General features: G+C 43.2%; 1 protein-coding gene and 1 long non-coding RNA gene across 2 annotated transcripts in view; one reads left to right on the top strand and one right to left on the bottom strand.

Annotated features, from left to right (window-relative positions):
* LOC140463312 (uncharacterized) overlaps nt 1-6603 on the bottom strand; it is a 28139-nt gene extending 21536 nt beyond the window's left edge. The window contains exon 1 of the long non-coding RNA XR_011954657.1: nt 6524-6603. This is a non-coding gene — a long non-coding RNA (uncharacterized lncRNA). The remainder of the gene's footprint in view (nt 1-6523) is intronic.
* LOC140463311 (alpha-centractin-like) overlaps nt 6121-18747 on the top strand; it is a 58804-nt gene continuing 46177 nt past the window's right edge. The window contains 2 exon segments of the mRNA XM_072557094.1: nt 6121-6156; nt 6158-6235. Of these exon segments, the coding sequence (XP_072413195.1) occupies nt 6121-6156; nt 6158-6235 (114 nt within the window).

Raw genomic sequence — 18747 nt, 5'->3', positions numbered from 1 at the left:
CAATACAGCAAACAAAGTGATTTGTTGGAGTGTAGACCAACTGCCAGATGCAATCCCAACATTGTATACAGACAGCACAGAGTCTGTAAGGGTGGGCTTTCCTAGAACAACACGACCAGCTGGGAGACAACTGCTCTGACAATGCTCAGGAGAGTCACTAAGGGTACTGCCAGTGTCTGAAATGCATCAAGCTGGCACTATCAGGGATGCTACATTTAATATTCACATTTCACTGCCAGTTTGGTTCAGAAACATTCAGATGGCACAGTACAAACAGGTCAGTGACATGGATAAAACCACAAGATATTAGATTGGGAGCTGACAAGCCAGAAATAGCAGGCAGTGGAGAGCAAGGAAGGAGCATGAGCACACATGCAGGTGAGACACAGATAGTGTCTCTGTTGGGAGTAGGGATGCAGGAGGGGACAAAGAGCACATATTTATACTTAAAGGAACCCCAACCCAATCTTAAATTCCTGTTAACCATACTCATGATAAATTATCCAGACTTCACATCTGCCCATTGAAAGTATTGGAGTATATCAAAAAGCTGCTGGAAAAATTCCCTAGATTAAATGCTGTACCTGTGTTCAGTTGAGTGCCCCTCTCTTTTAGAAAGACATGTGTAGCAGAGAAATCCCATTCCCTTCAAACAACATTTTAAATGCAGTGGTTTAGTTCCCATTGGTTCCCTTCCACAGTGCTGGCCTCCTTCAGCTGATTCAATAACACTTTGCTCTGAAATGATTCTCCCTTCAATTAAAAATGTGGCCTTTATATTGAATGGCCTAGATTCCCACAGTACAGGGCTTCAGCCAAGAAAATATTCATCTCTTATTTACTCTGTCCCTCCTCAACCCCATCTTCTGTATAAAGACTATCATCATCTTCCTAGTTACAATCCGTTCTGGAGAAAGGTCACTGGCTCGCAATGTTAACTCTGATTTCTTGCCACAGGTGCTGCCGGACCTGTTGAGATTCTCCAGCATTTTCTGTTTTTGTGTTGAATAAGTTCTGTTTGTTTTCCCTGGAGCAGCGAACATTGATGGGGATCAGATCATGAGGGCCATGGACAGGATACGTTGAAATCAGCTGTTCCCTTAGTCAAAATATTTCAAGGGGGGAACTGAGGTGTGGTGATAGTGTCCCTTCCTTTTGCTATCTGCTACAGATGTATATCTGAACATTTTGGTAAGGCAACCAGGGCAGGTCTTGTGCAGTTAATAGTAGGGTCCTGGGGAGTATTGCCAAATCAAGAGACCTAAGGGTGCAGGTGCATTGTTCCTTGAAAGTGGAGTTACACGTCGTTGGTCATGGAGAAGGCATTTGGCACACTTGCCTTTATTGTCAGTTCATTGAGTATAGGAGTTGGGACGTCATGATGCAATACAAAACATTGGTGAGGCGACTTTTCGAATATTGTGTGCAATTCTGATTACCTTTCTATAGGAGAGATGTTGTTAAACTTGAGAGAGTGCAGAAAGGATTTACAAGGATGTTACCAGGACTGGAGGTTTTAAGTTTTATGGAGATGCTGATAGGTTGGGGCTTTTTTCCCTGAAGCATCAGAGGCTGAGGGATGACCTTAGACATTTGTAAGATCACAACAGACATGGGTCAGGTGAATAGCCAAGGCCTTTTTCCTAGGGTGGGGGAGTCCAAAACTAGACGGCATAGTTTTAAGGTGAGAGGGGAAAGATTTAAAAGGATTTTTCACGTAGAGTGTGGTGCATGTATGGAACAAGCTGCAAGAGGAGGTGCTGGAGGAGGATACAGTTACAACATATAATAGGAAGGGTTTACATTGGGATGTCTGGTCAGTGTAGATGAGTTGGGCCAGAGGGTCTGTTTCCATGCTGTATGAATGCATTAGAAATATCCAACAAAGGGGCATAATTGTGAATGGCAGGATGTTTAGAGGGTTTTGGAGGAAAATTGGTTACATTGAGAAGATGCTGGGGGTACAGAATGCACTGCTTCGGGGGGTAATTGAGGCAGAAAACCTCACAATCTTGAAAAATACTTTAACTGTCATGACATTCGTAGCCAAGGGCCTAGTACAGCAAAATGGGATAAGTGCACATTGGAGTGTATTTTTGGTTGATACAAACTTTATGGACGAAAGGGGCTCTTCTCTACTGCACAAATTCTAAGGGGACCAAAATCTGTTCATAGTATCCTAGGTGTGGTCTGGCTGACGATGATAATGATTTTGGCAAGATGTCCCCATTTTTATACCCTATTCACTTTGGGACTGGTGTAGGGAGTAGTGTCTTTTTGATGGAACAGACTCAATAGGCCAAAGGGCCCCCTACCATACTGTGTGATTCTAACAGGATTTAAAACTATTCATTGTATCCGAGACACAAAGCCAGAAATAACTGGAGAAATTCAGCAAGTCTGGCAGCATCTGTGGAGAGGAAGCAGAATCAACCAGTGACCCTTCTTCGGAACTGACTGTAGCAAATAAAAGATTGGAATAGAAGGAGGAAATGTTAGGTGGCGATGGAGCCCAGACAGAGAGAATAGCAGTTGGGCAAACGAATTGATAACAGTGAGCTGGGGAGAAAGAAATGCTGAGAACAGGGACCCCATACCAGTATCTTCCTGATCTGGCTAATAGCATGTATACATTTTGGCAAATCTTCCCTATTTTTATCACATATTCCCTTCAGGACTAATGCATTTTTGGTTGCAACAGACTTGGAGTTGAATTGCCTCTTCTGTACTATGTGATTCTAAGGGCATGAAAGGGCTCTTGTGGTACAGTGGTAGTGTCCTTCCCTGTGAGCCAGAGACCCAGACTCAAGTTCTACTCAATCCAGAGTTGTGTCCTAACACCTCTTAACAGGTTGACTGAAAAATATACAAGGGGACCGAAAACCATTCATTATCTTTGGGTATGGTCTGATTAATAGGAGAGCAAAGAACTGCAGATGCTCAAAATTGCCAAAAAGAAAGCCTCACCAAGTTAGTAAAATGGAGGGGCATGGATAGGGAATATAGGCAAGGTATTTTCCCTGGAGTGGGGGAATCCTAAAGTCAAGGCATAGGCTTAAGGTAAGAGGGGAAAATTTTAAATAGACAATAGGTGCAGGAGTAGGCCATTCTGCCCTTCGAGCCTGCACCACCATTCCATATGATCATGGCTGATCATCCTTAATCAGTATCCTGTTCCTGCCTTATCTCCATAACCCTTGATTCCACTATCCTTGAGACTCTATCCAACTCTTTCTTAAATTAATCCAGAGACTGGGCCTCCACTGCCCTCTGGGGCAGAGCATTCCACACAGCCACCACTCTCTGGGTGAAGACATTTCTCTTCATCTCTCTTCTAAATGGTCTACCCCGTATTTTTAAGCTGTGTCCTCTGGTTCGGGACTCACCCATCAGCGGAAACATGCTTCCTGCCTCCAGATTGTCCAATCCTTTAATAATCTCATACGTCTCAATCAGATTCCCTCTCAGCCTTCTAAACTCAAGGGTATACAAGCCCAGTCGCTCCAATCCTTCAACGCAAGATAGTCCCACCATTCCGGGAATTGATCTCGTGAACCTACGCTGCACTCCCTCAATAGCCAGAATGTCTTTCCTCAAATTTGGAGACCAGAACTGCACACAGTACTCCAGGTGTGGTCTCACCGGGGCCCTGTACAGCTGCAGAAGAACCTCTTTGCTTCTATACTCAATCCCTTTTGTTATGAAGGCCAGCATGCTATTAGCCTTCTTCACTACCTGCATGCTTACCTTCATTGACTGGTGTACAAGAACACCCAGATCTCTCTGTACTGCCCCTTTACCTAAATTGATTCCATTTATGTAGTAATCTGCCTTCCTGCTCTTGCCACCAAAGTGGATAACCATACATTTATCCATATTAAGCTGCATCTGACCACTCACCTAACTTGTCCAGATCACCCTGTAATCTCTTAACATCCTCATCACATTTCACCCTGCCACCCAGCTTAGTATCATCAGCAAATTTGCTAATGTTATTACTAATACCATCTTCTATATCATTAACATATATTGTAAAAAGCTGCAGTCCCAGTACTGATCCCTGCGGTACCCCACTGGTCACTGCCTGCCATTCTGAAATGGAGCCATTTATCACTACTCTTTGTTTCCTATCAGCCAACCAACTTTCAATCCAAGTTAGTACTTTGTCCCCAATACCACGTGTCCTAATTTTGCTCACTAACCTCCTATATGGGATTTTATCAAAAGCTTTCTGAAAGTTCAGGTACATTGAGGTACACTGGATGTCCCTCGTCCATCCTCAAAGAATTCCAGAAGATTAGTCAAGCATGATTTCCCCTTCATAAATCCGTGCTGACTCTGACCTATCCTGTTACTATTATCCAGATGTGTCGTAATTTCATCCTTTATAATAGACTCAAGCATCTTTCCCACCACTGAGGTCAGACTAACTGGTCTATAATTTCCTGCTTTCTCTCTCCCACCTTTCTTGAAAAGTGGTACAACATTAGCCACCCTCCAATCCGCAGGAACTGATCCCGAATCAATCGAACTCTGGAAAATAATCACCAACACATCCACGATTTCTCGAATCACCTCCTTCAGTACCCTGGGATGTAGACCATCAGGCCCCGGGGACTTATCAACCTTCTGACCTTACAGTCTCACCAACACCAATACCTGGCAAATTTAAATTCCCTTAAGTTCAGGTCCTTCAGCCAGTGTTACCTCAGGGAGATTGCTTGTGTCTTCCCCAGTGAACACAGATCTGAAGTAGCAATTCAATTCTTCTGCCATTTCTTTGTTCCCCGTAATATATTCCCCTGTTTCTGTCTTCAAGGGCCCAATTTTAGTCTTAACCATTTTTTTGCCTTTCACATACCTAAAAAAACTTTTACTATCCTCCTTTATATTATTGGCCAGTTTACCTTTGTACCTCATTTTTTCTGTGTATTTCCTTCTTAGTAATCCTCTGTTCTTTAAAAGCTTCCCAGTCCTCTGTTTTCCCACTTACCTTTGCTATGTTATACTTTTTCTCTTTTAACTTTATATGTTTCTTAACTTCCCTCGTCAGCCACGCCACCCATGCCTCCTCCTAGGATCTTTCTTCCTTTTTGGAATGAACTGATCCTGCAACGTCTGCATTATACACAGAAATATCTGCCATTGTTCCTCCACTGTCATCCCTGCCAAGTTATTGCACCATTGAACTTTGGCCAGCTCCTCCCTCATAGCTCCATAGTTCCCTTTATTCAACATAAATATTGTCACTTCCGATTGTACCCTCTCCCTCTCAAATTGCAGATTGAAGCTTATTGTATTATGGTCACTACTTCCCAATGGCTCCTTCACTTCGAGGTCCCTGACCAATTCTAGTTCGTTGCACAATACCAGATCCAGAATTGTCTTCTTTCTGGTCGACTCCAGCACCAGCTGTTCTAAGAATCCATGTAGGAGGCACTCCACAAAGTGTCTTTCTTGAGGTCCAATACCATCCTGATTCTCCCAGTCTACCTGCATGTTGAAATCCCCCATAACTGCAAATCTCCCATAATAACTGTTATGTACCACAGAGGGTGGTACATATATGGAATGAGCTGCCAGAGGAAGTGGTGGAGGCTAGTAGAATTACAACATATAAGAGGCAACTGGATGGGTATACGAATAGGAAGGGTTAGACAGATATGGGCAAAGTGTTGGCAAATGGGGTGAGATTTACTTCGGATGTCTGTGGGCATGGAAGGGTGGGACTGAAGGGTCTATTTCCATGCTGTATGACTAAGTCAAGTAGCAACTGTGGAGAGTTAGCATTTTGCATCCAGTGAGACCTTCCTCAGACCATGGTTCTTGAGATTTTCCCAGCAATTTGATCTTGTTTGTGGTCTGTCCACTGCCACGTTTAATTCTGGCAGAATTTCCTTTGGGCCTGGTGTATATCGCTGTGCAATTTTTTTTTTGTTCTACTGCACTGTTCTGATTCTTTGGGCTGGAAAGCGCTTTGAGAAGGCAGGTGCTACTGGAAATAATAAGCTGGACATGCAGGCCTGCCCGGGTTTCATACATTCCATGCAACTTAGAGCATTGCAAGTTGCAAGAGGGAGGATCCCCTTCTCCATTGACAGGGGAGGGCAAGATGATGTAATGGTCCGTGGCGGCGCATGCGCGATCACCGGCGCCGCTGGGGGAAGGTTTTGGCGAAGAGTCTGCCATGGAGTCGTACGACGTGATCGCCAACCAGCCGGTGGTTATCGACAACGTGAGTGACCGAACCCTTCCCCTCTCATCACAGCCACTCCACACGGTTAAAACAAAAGCACGATGAAATGCTGATCGCGGGTTTTTTATTTTAAATTCTCTCCCCGGGTCAGGGACTGAGGCGAGGTTTCTAACCGTCGGTCGCTGCCATGGCAGCAGCCGCGCCCCAACCGCCATTCATTGTGGGCGATTAAAACCTAAAATCCCGCTGCCCGCTTTTACTGGGGTTTTTTTTCCCCTCTTTCTCTCTCCAGTCAAACCCCGGCCGCCAACCAGCGCAGATTGTTACCGCTGGTTTGACCGGACCTCGATTACTCGGACGGGCTGGGTCCCGGTCCTCGTCCTCGTGAAGAGCCTGAGGCCTAGCGCCCCGGCCTGGTTTTATAGGGCCGTCCAGGCCCCGCCCCTGCTCCGAGTCTCGCGGGCGCCGATAGGCTCGTGCGCCGCGGTGACGTCGAGTACCCGCGTCTGATTGGCCCAGACCGCTGTCAATTACCATGTGGCCTGACTGCTTCCGGTTTGTTGGATTTGGCTGGAAGCAAAACATTTGTCTGAAGTGGGTCTGTTCATGAGCAGCGAGAATCGCACTGAGGTTGGATAGAGCTAATAGTGAAAGGAGAGACTTGCATTTATCTCACGTCGGTAGGACGCTCCAAACACTTTACACCCAATGAAGCCCCTTTTAATAAGTTCTGAAATAAGGTACCCAATTCTATTTATAATAAAACAAAGAACTGTACATAGAGTTCTAGTCTGGAAATAGGCCGTTCGGCCAATTGACCTAAAGGGACTTAAGGACCAACTTTTTCACGGAGTAGCTAATGCATGAGCTGCCAGGGGAATTGTGGAGACTGGGATAATTACAACATTTAGAAGGCATCTGGATAGGTAGGAATAGGAAGGGGTTGGAGGGATATGTGCTAAAAACAATGACTGCAGATGCTGGAAACCAGATTCTGGATTAGTGGTGCTGGAAAAGCACAGCAGTTCAGGCAGCATCCAAGTAGCTTTGAAATCGACGTTTCAGGCAAAAGCCCTTCATCAGGAATGTCGATTTCGAAGCTACTTGAATGCTACCTGAACTGCTGTGCTCTTCCAGCACCACTAATCCAGAATTTGGAGGGATATGTGCTGACAAATGGGACTGGATTAAGTTAGGTTATCTGGTTGACATAGACGAGTTGGACGGAAGGGTCTGTTTCCCTGCAGGAAGGGTTTAGAGGGATGTGGGCCAAGTGCTGGCAAATGGGACTAGATTAGGTTAACACATCTGGTCCACATGAATGAGTTGGACTGAAGGGTCTGATTCCATGCTGTACATCTCTATGACTCGTAGTCCACACCGACCTTCTAATAAGCATCCAACCCAAATCCACCCTATCCCTGTAACCCTGCATTTCTTATGGCTACGACATTATGAAACAATTTAACATGGCTAATCCACCTAACCTGCACATCATTAGACTCTGGGAGGAAACCAGAGCACAGGAAGACATAGGGAGAATGTGCAAACTCCACACACACTCACCCGACGCTGCACTCAAACTGTGTGGTTCCTGCCACTGTGCCATCTGATCTGGAACAAAAACAGAAATTTTTGGAGAAACTCTAGTCTGACAGCATCTGTGCAACATGTCTCCACAGATGCTGCCAGACCTGCTGAGATTCTCCAGCAATTTATATTTTTGAGTAATTTCTTTTTAACTTGCTCATGGGATGTGAGTGTCTATCTCAGCCAGCATTTATTGTTCTAACCGTGATTACCCAGAGGGCAGTTAAGAGTCAGTCGTGTTGCCAGGTGTCTGGAGTCACATATAGACCAGATCAGGTACAGATGGCAGATTTCATTCCCATATGGGACATTAATGAACCAGATAGAAATTGCTGGAGAAACTCTGGAGCATTCTGAAAAGGGTTACTGGATTCAAAATGTTACTTCTATTTTCTGTTCATAGATGCTGACCTGCTGAGTTTCTCCAGCAATGTTTGTATAGGTACACAATCCTTTATCTGAAAAGCTGTGAAATCTGAAGTTTTCTTGAAGTTTTCTTCTCCATAAAAAGGTTGTTTGGCGTTCAAACAGTTGACTCAACTCCACCCCCACTCGACCCATGTCACTCAGATGTGACATGGAGGCATGGCCCAGCACTGGCAGGTGTCAATTCTGTCTCAGTGCTACTCACAGGTGCGTCTGCTGCTTGGTAATGTTTTTTATTTCACTGTGAAACTGTCACTATTCTGAAATCTGAAAAATTCCAAATTCCGAAAACCAGCTGGCCCCGAGGTTTCAGATAAAGGATTGTGTACCTGTATTTGTTTCAGATTTCCAGCGTCCACATTTCTTGTTTTAGTGAATCTTTTGTTTTACAGCAATTGATACGGTCACCATTAGACCAGATTTTCAATTCCCAATCTTCATTTTTATTCAATTCAAATTTCACTATTTGCCTTGGTGAGCTTTGAACCTGTTGTCCCCAGACCATGAGCCTGGGATGTGTGAGTGCAACTCCAGTGATATTGACAATAAGACACAACATAGAAGCAGAAGTAGACCATTCAGTCTGCTCTTCAATTCCACTGGGCCATTATACCATTGCCTCTCCTCAACAAGATTTCACACACAGCAATTTAGTTATGATCAATTTAATGGCTGTAGATAGTATGGTATTATCCTTATTAATCTGAAGGTTTGGTCTAGTGCTCCAAAGGGATGAATTAAAATTCCACCACAGCTGCTGGGGGAAGTTTTTTTTTTCTTTCTTTTTTTTCTTACCCATGTGGCCAGTGACAAGTAGTGTCCTTCACATCAAAGCTGGGGGATGTTTTAATGCAATTAATAAATTCCACCACGTTTGTTGGGGAGGTTTTGATTCAAGTCAAATAGAAAACATTTTCCTGCAATGATTATGAAACTGCTAGATTTTGTAAAAATCTGGTTCACTTATGTCCTCTATAGGGAAGAAAATCAGCTATCTTTATCTGGTCTGAGGGTTCATATGTGATTCCAGATTCTAGCAAATTGGTCGACTCTTAACTGCCCTCTAAAATAGCTAACCAAGCCACTGAATTATAGAACATAGAACATAGAAGAATACAGAGCAGTACAGGCCCTTCGGCCCTCGATGTTGCGCTGATCAAAGCCCACCTAACGTACACTAACCCACTATCCTCCATATACCTATCCAATGCCCGCTTAAATACCCATAAAGAGGGAGAGTCCACCACTGCTACTGGCAGGGCATTCCATGAACTTACGACTCGCTGAGTGAAGAACCTACCCCTAACATCAGTCCTATATCTACCCCCCCTTAATTTAAAGCTATGCCCCCTTGTAATTGCTGACTCCATACGTGGAAAAAGGTTCTCACTGTCAACCCTATCTAACCCCCTAATCATCTTGTACACCTCTATCAAGTCACCCCTAAACCTTCTTTTCTCCAATGAAACAACCCCAAGTGCCTCAGCCTTTCCTCATAGGATCTTCCTACCATACCAGGCAACATCCTGGTAAACTTCCTCTGCACCCGTTCCAGTGCCTCCACATCCTTCCTATAGTATGGCGACCAAAACTGCACACAATATTCCAGATGCGGCCGCACCAGAGTCTTATACAACTGCAGCATGACCTCAGGACTCCGGAACTCAATTCCTCTACCAATAAAAGCCAGTACGCCATATGCCTTCTTCACTGCACTATTTACCTGGGTGGCAACTTTCAGAGATCTGTGTACATGGACACCAAGATCCCTCTGCTCTTCCACACTACCAAGTAGTCTACCATTAGCCCAGTAATCCATCTTTTTATTACTCTTACCAAAGTGAATCACCTCACACTTAGCTACATTGAACTCCATTTGCCACCTTTCTGCCCAGCTCTGCAGCTTCTCTATATCCCGCTGTAACCTGCCATATCCTTCCTCACTGTCTACAACTCCTCCGACTTTCGTATCATCCGCAAACTTGCTCACCCAACCTTCTAACCCTTCCTCCAGGTCATTTATAAAAATGACAAACAGCAATGGTCCCAAAACAGATCCTTGCGGAACACCGCTAGTGACGGCACTCCAAGATGAACCTTTGCCATCAACTACTACACTCTGTCTTCTTCCAGCCAGCCAATTCCTAATCCAAACCTCCAACTCACCCTCAATGCCATATCTCTGTATTTTCTGCAGTAGCCTACCATGGGGGACCTTATCAAACGCCTTACTAAAATCCATATATATCACATCTACCGCTTTCCCCTCATCTACCTCCTTAGTCACCTTCTCAAAGACTTCAATGAGGTTTGTGAGGCACGACCTGCCCTTCACAAAACCATGCTGACTATCCTTGATCACATCATTCTTATCCAGATGTGCATAAATCCTATCCCTTACAATTCTCTCTAAGACTTTGCCCACAACAGAAGTGAGACTCACTGGCCTAGAGTTACTAGGATTATCCCTACTCCCCTTCTTGAACAAGGGAACCACGTTTTCTAGCCTCCAGTCCTCTGGCACTACTCCTGTAGACAAAGAGGACACAAAAATCAAGGCCAATGGCTCTGCAATCTCCTCCCTTGCTTCCCAGAGAATCCTAGGATAAATGCCATCAGGCCCAGGGGACTTATCTATTTTCACCATTGCCAGAATTTCCAACACCTCTTCTCTACATATCTCAAAGCCATCCATTCTACTTATTCGTGCCTCAGTATTCATATCGACAACAATGTCCTGTTCCTGAGTGAATACTGACGAAAAGTATTCATTCAGTGCCTCCCCAATCTCTTCAGCCTCCACACGCAACTTCCCATTACTATCCTTGATTGGACCTATTCCTTCCCTAGTCATTCTTTTATTCCTAACATACCTATAGAAAGCCTTAGGGTTTTCCCTAATCCTACCAACTAAGGACCTTTCATGTCCCCTCCTTGCTGCTCTTAGCTCTCTCTTCAGGTCCTTCCGGGCTACCTTATAACTCTCAATCGCCCCTATTGAACCTTCACGCCTCATCTTTACAAAGGCCGCCCTCTTCCATTTAACAAGGGATTCCAACTCCTTATTAAACCACGGCTCCCTCACACGACCCTTTCCTCCCTGCCTGATTGGTACGTACTTATCAAGGACACTCAATAGTTGCTCCTTGAACAAGTTCCACATATCAATTACGCTCTTGCCTTGGAATCTACTTTTCCAATCCACACATCCTAAGTCATGCCTCAACGCATCATAATTTCCCTGCCCCCAGCTATAACTCTTGCCCTGTAGTACACACTTATCCCTCTCCATCACTAGAGTAAAAATCACCGAATTGTGGTCACTGTCCCCAAAGTGCTCACCTACCTCTAGTTCTAATACCTGGCCTGGTTCGTTACCCAGAACCAAATCCAGTATGGCCTCACCTCTTGTTGGCTTATCTACATATTGTGTCAGGAAACTCTCCTGCACACATTGCACAAACACTGACCCATCTAACGAACTTGAGCTATAGCTTTCCCAATCAATATCAGGAAAGTTAAAGTCTCCCATAACAATCACCCTATTACTGTCACTCTTCTCCTGAATCATCTTCGCAATCCTTTCTTCAACGATTCTAGGACTATTAGGAGGCCTGTAAAAGACTCCTAACAGGGTGACCTCACCTCTCCTATTCCTAACCTCAACCCAAACTACCTCAGATGGCAAATCTTCGTCCATCTTCCTTTCCACCGCTGTAATACTATCTTTGACAAGCAAAGCCACACACCCCCCTCTTTTACCCCCACCTCTGACCCTACTAAAACATTTAAACCCTGGAACCTGCAACAGCCAATCCTGTCCCTGATCTAACCACGTCTCCGTAATAGCCACAACATCGAAGTCCCAGGTACCAACCCACGCTGCGAGTTCACCTATCTTATTTCGTATACTTCTGGCATTAAAGTATACACACTTCAAGCCACTCTTCTGTTTACAGGCACCCTCCTTTAAGATTGATGCCATATTCCTAACCTCCCTACACTCCAGGTCCTGCACCCTAAAGCTACAGTCTGGGTTCCCATGCCCCTGCAGAGTTAGTTTAAACCCCCCCCAAGAGCACTAGCAAACCTCCCCCCAAGGATACTGGTGCCCCTCAGGTTCAGGTGCAGACCATCCTGTTTATAGAGGTCCCACCTTCCCCAGAAAGAACCCCAGTTATCCAAGTACCGAAATCCCTCCCTCCTGCACCATCCCTGTAGCCACGCATTTAACTGTTCTCTCTCCCTATTCCTCGACTCTCTATCACGTGGCACGGGTAACAAACCAGAGACAACAACTCTGTTCGTTCTAACTCTGATCTTCCAACCTAGCTCCCTAAAAGCCTGTCTAACATCCTCAGCACTCCTCCTACCTATGTCATTGGTGCCAATATGGACCACGACTTCAGGCTGCTCCCCCTCCCCCTTAAGGACCCGGAAAACACGATCAGAGACATCACGTACCCTTGCACCTGGGAGGCAACATACCAAACGTGAGTCTCTCTCGTTCCCACAAAACCGCCTATCTGTGCCCCGAACTATCGAGTCCCCAATTATTATTGCTCTGCTCTTCTCCACCCCTTCCCTTCTAATCCCAATGATTTAATAAGAGTAATAGCCGATAGACCACCCAGCATCTGCTGAAGCAATGGACACAACAAAGGCACTGACATTTACAATTGAGAGAGCTGCCCCATTGACCAAGAAAGCAACAGCATCATGTACTCATGTTCATCAAACCAGAGCTTGTATCTAACGTCACAGATCTCTCCATCACCATCCGATGGTCCAGACACACCAATGATACAGCTGCATGCAGATGAAACAATGTCACAGTAATAGACCATAAGACATAGGAGTGGCATTAGGTTGTTTGGCCGATTCAGTCTGCTCTGCTATTCAATGAGGTCATGGCTAATCTGAAAATCTGCAACTCAACTTGCCTACCTTTTCCCCCATATTCTTGAATATGGAATGAGCCTTGAATTCCAATGACCTAACATTGACAGCTCTCAGTGGAAAAGAATTGCACAGATTTACTACCCTCTGAGAGAAAAAAAATTGTCCTCCTCTCTGTCTTTAATGGGTGACCCTTTACTCTCAGATTATGCCCTCTGGTCCTAGGCTTTCCCACAAGGGAAAACAACCTTTCAGTATCTACCTTGTCAAACCTTCTATTTCAATACATTTTCTTCTTCTCTAAACTCTGAGTACAGGCTCAACCTACTCACTCTCTCCTCATTAGAAAATCCCTCCATACCTGAGATTAATCTAATGTATCTTTCTGGACTGACTCCAAGACTAGTGTATCTTTCTTTAGATATAAGGACCAAAATCTCTTCACAGTATCCTAGGTGTGGTCTGGCTAGGGCCATATATAATTTTAGCAAGACATCCCTATTTTCAGATACCATTCACATCGAAATGAAGGCCAACTGTCATTCTGGTCATCCTCAGTATTTACTCTCTATCCTCATTGCATTGTGGACAAGGGAATTTCCTGCTGATTACCACTTATATTCTTCCCTCAGTGGATGAATCAATGTTTCATGTTGGACACCATTTGGAAGAAGCATTGGCATAGCAAGGGCTCATAATATTCTGGGTAAGGAAATTTAATGTCTCTCACGGAGTAGCTTATTAGCTCTAGTACTGACCAATATTCCCTCAATGCTGTGCAGCTGCTTGGAAATTTTGCACGTGCAATTGGTGTGTTGATACATTGGCTTCTGCTTTCAGCAGCTGCTGTTGTCTGATGTCTGTGCAACAGAATAATTAATTAGAGGGTATGTTATTACTGACTGAGCTGTGCTGGTGCTGAGGGGCATAGTTGCCACACTGAGCCAATAGCAGAGGACCAACAAGATGGAAAAAATGACTTGACTTTATCCTTCCCAGTCTACAAGCCACAGATGCATTTGTCGATGATTGGCCAGCACAGAGTCCCTGTAAAGGCTGCACATTGAGGGAACTTGCCATTGGGTTTTGTAATAGTACCACCGAACTAAATAGGATAAATTCAGAATCAATCCAGCAACTAGAAAATGGGCATCTGTATGCTATGGGCCATTGGTAATAGCATAATTGTATTTAACCATAATCTGTAAACTCATAGCCTGCCAAACAATTTCACTTTACGGTTACCATTGAGGTGGGGGAGCAACCCTGGCTCAATGAAGAATGTAGGACAGCATGCCAGGAGCAGATGGTAATGCTATTAAATGTCAAGGGAAGGTGCTTAGATTGTCTTTTTGCAGATGATAATTGTGTAGCTCTTGTCAGACGCTATTGTTAGTTGCCGCTTATCAATGAAACTTCATACCCGTTCTCACCATTATCATATGCTATATGTGAATTTTAGTTTTTTTTAAAACTCAAGATGAGAATGTCAGCTGTACCAATATTTGTGAATATCTTACATTCCTGCTGAGATTTGATTGAAAATGCATCTTGCAGCATTATAGTTTTGTTTAATCTCCCAGTAAATTTGTAGATTCGCCGAATGTAATTGATATTTGTAGTTTAATATTGGAGGTGGTTTTCTTCTGTAGTCAGACTCAATAGGAATTGAGTGGATACTGACCTTTCAGAAGGACCTTTACAGCCTTCATAGGGAAGGGATTTTCATACTATAACAATGCTACCAGAATTTAAACATAAAAGTTAAAATATAAAAACTTTGATATGTCTGGATGATTTAGTTTCTATTAATCTATCCCTTAATTGGACTCTTTATTCTCCCAGTCCCAATCGAAAACTATTCTTCCCTCTGAATGCATTCCCAGCTTCTAATCTCATGATTCAATTGCAGTGTAAGGTTATTCTGGAGACTCCTCCCTCTAGTCATCTCTTGCTTGATTTAAATCTCACACACTTTATCTCTCCAATCTAGCATGAGTTTTCAACTGCCTTCTATTTGATGAATAATGGTCAACATTCACTCTATTTCAATCAGTTATGCTATTACCAATGGCCCACAGCATACAGGTGCCCATTTTCCAGTTGCTGGATTGATTCTGAATCTATCCTATTTAGTTTGGTACTACTACAAAACCCAATGACAAGTACCCTCAATGTGCAGCCTTTACAGGGGTTCTGTGCTGGCCGGTCATCGACAAATGCATCTGTGGCTTGTAGATTGGGAAGGATAAAGTCAAGTCGGTTTTGCCATCTTGTTGGTTCTCTGCTACTGGCTCTGTCCCTCAGTACTCTCTAAAGTGGAGGAGGAGATGTTAAACTGGGTGGAGAGGTAAATGTGGTGGAAACTAGGATAGAAATTTAAAATATTAAAAAGTACAAAAAAAATGCAAACATTTTAGAAGGGAAAATGTTTGCACAGTTGTGATAAGGTAGATACGTTAATAGCATAAATAATTGTAAGTGGTATGATATGGTTAGAATTATAGAAACATGGCTATGAAGTGACCAAGACTGCATACTGAATATCCTTGGGGTTCAATCTTTAGGAAGCTAAGGCAATGAGCAAAAGGATGAAAGGAAGTTGAGCAGCATTGTTAGTAAAAGATTAAATCAATGCAACGGTGAGAAACAGGCTCAGAAAGTCTTTCTTTCTTCAAGATAGTGGTGGTGTGGGCAGCCTTTGAGCTCCTGTGGCTGGGACTCATCTACTCTTTTCAAATTTCTTTTTATTGCTTCTTTCTTATCATTTTTTTTTGTCCTTTTTTCTCATTTTTTTGGTAGAAGCCAGGAGGCAATTGGCTTCAGAGAGTCATACAGAACAAAAACAGACTCTTAGATCCAACTCATGCAGCCGACGAGACATCTCAATCTGACTTTGTTACCATTTGGCCCATATGCCACTAAACACTTCCTATTCTTAGACCCATCCAGATGCCTTTTAAATGTTGTAATTGTACCTGCTTCTACCACTTTCTCTAGCAGCTCATTCCGTACATGCACAACACCTGCGTGAAAATGTTAGTCTTCAAGTCGTTTTTAAATCTTTCCTCTCTCACCTTAAACCTATGTCCTCTAGTTTTCTAGTTTTGGACTCCCCTACCTTAGAAAAACAAAATGTGGTTATTCAGCCTACCCAAACCCCTCCTGATTTTATAAACCTCTATCAGGTCACCCCTTGGTGTCCAATGCTCCAGGGAAGGAAACCCTCAGCATATTCAGCCTCTTCCTACAATTCAAAGCCTCCGATCCAAACATCCTTGTAAATCTTTTCTGCACTCTCTCAAGTTTAACATCCTTCCTATTGAAGGCCAACCAGAATTGTACACCGTGTTCCAAAAGTGGTCTCACCAATGTCCTGTACAGTCACAATGTAACATCCCAACCGCTATACTGAATATTATGACCAATGATGGCAAGCGCACCAAACATGTTCTTCATCATCCTGTCTACCTGTGACTCCATTTTCAAGAAACTATGCAAATGCACTCTTAAGTCTCTGTTTGGCAACATTTCTCAGGGCCCTAACATTAGCTGTATAAGTGCTGCCCTAGTTTGCTTTACCAAAATGCACACCTAACATTTATCTAAGTTATTCCATCTGCTACTCTTCAGCCCAATGGCCCACCGGATCAAGAGCCTGTAGTACTCTGAAATAATCTTCTTCACTGTCCACTATGCCATCTATTTTGGTGTCATCTATAAACTTACTTGTCATACCATGAGATTGTGCCTCAGATGGGATAGCTAGTGCCAGCACAAGCTCAGATGAAAGAATGACTTTCTATGGTAAATCGTCATTATATACTTGACTAGTTTTGTTTCTTGTAGATCGTCTAATGAATTTGTAAAGTAGACCCTATAGTTCAGCTAGAACAACTAAGTCACAATGCAATCGATCATGTCTATGATTGTATCAAACTTCCCTTAAGGAACAAGGTTAGGCTGTAGTTTGGGAGAGGTTTGTAGTGAAGCTTTGTGCCCCACCTATAATTAATTGCTGACGTTGGTGGGATATAAAGAATGTTGTTTTCTTGAGCTAATTACTTTTGAAATTGCTAAGTATATTTTAATTGGTAGCAGAATTGTAATATCAGCACTTCTATTCCTGGTAATGCAAAAGTGAGCAGTTCTTTGAAATGATGCTTTATATTGTCATCCCGAAATATCACTATTAATCTTTTAGATTACGTTTAACATTCCCAAACAATGTAGTTTACCTTAACTTTTGAAAACATTTTTGCGCCAGTATCATTTTTATCCTGCCTTGTGCCAATAGTTTCTTTGAATGGGATTGATCATTTATAGTCAACGTTTTGTTCAGGTCTCACGCCTGCTAAGATCTGGATTGCAGCTGCTCAAAAATAGTCTGCATAGAACCCTTGTAATCTGTGAGCTGACCAATAATTGTTCAGTATGTATCTCCAAATTCATTATCACCAGATAACAGGAACATAATTTAGACTGAATGCCAGTGTTTATTGTTCTTTCACAAAATTCAAAGAATGCAGTCCTCATTGCCAGTTCTACTAATATTTTTAAAAATCTAATCAATCATATCAGAAAGTTAAAAATCACACAACACCAGGTTATAGCCCAACAGGTTTATTTGGAAGCACTAGCTTTCGGAGCACTGCTCCTTCATCGGATACTTCCAAATTAACCCTTATGGGCTATAATCTGGTGTTGTGTGATTTTGAACTCTGTCTACCCCAGTCCAATACCGGCATCTCCACATCATATAGAAAGTTGCAGTGTTCATGACAACAAAGCCCTTTCTGATAAAGGAGTTCAAGTGTTATTCCTTACACTACTTCAAACACCAGTGTTACATAGGAAATTGTAGAAGCCAATTTGTGATCAGCAAAGCTCCAAAAACAGCAAATAAGATGGATGTGTTTTTGGTGATGTTTGTTGATGGAGAATTGCTGGCTAACACCAGAGGCAGTCTTGTTCCTTTTAGAGCAGTAAAATGGAATTCTATGCATATAAAATATCAGTATCAGTTTGCTGTCTCATCCAAGACATAACACTTCCAAGAGTGCTTTGCTATGCTAATGTAATCTGGATTATGTGGTAAAATGCTGGCTTGGTTGAGTGGGAATGCTTTAACACGTGACCTTCTGACTTGCATTAAACAGTCAATCTTAATTTCATGGTCATTTCTTCTGAGTTAGAGAAATAGTTTCAAACAATACATGGACTTCTGGTATAATGCGACTGTTGCCTTCCACTGCAACCTCGCCCTGGAAAGCCATTGTAGAAAATCGCAGCTGTAGAAGATTGCTGTAGAAAATCGCTATACCATTCGGTAGAAAGCTTGCGTTATCCAAAACATCCACAGTCAGTCAATTGCGTTACAGCCAATTCACACCGACGTGTTATACCAGAGTGACCTGTACTTCAGGACTTAAGCACATATTTCAGGCCAGTGCAGTCTTGAAGTGTTGCACAATTGGAGATGCCATCTTTTGGATGTTAACCTGAAGCTCATTTGCCATCATAGATGGATGAAAAGATCTCATGGTACTGTTTGTTTCCTGTGTCTTGGCCAACATTTATGCCTCAATTAATGTCATGAAAACAGACTACCCTGTCATTAACCTCATTAGTCTCAA

This window comes from Chiloscyllium punctatum, chromosome 38, assembly GCF_047496795.1.
Source record: "Chiloscyllium punctatum isolate Juve2018m chromosome 38, sChiPun1.3, whole genome shotgun sequence".
Classification (NCBI taxonomy): Eukaryota; Metazoa; Chordata; class Chondrichthyes; order Orectolobiformes; family Hemiscylliidae; genus Chiloscyllium; species Chiloscyllium punctatum.
Note: the sequence above shows the minus strand (reverse complement) of the source record. Positions and strands in the feature narration are given on the sequence as shown.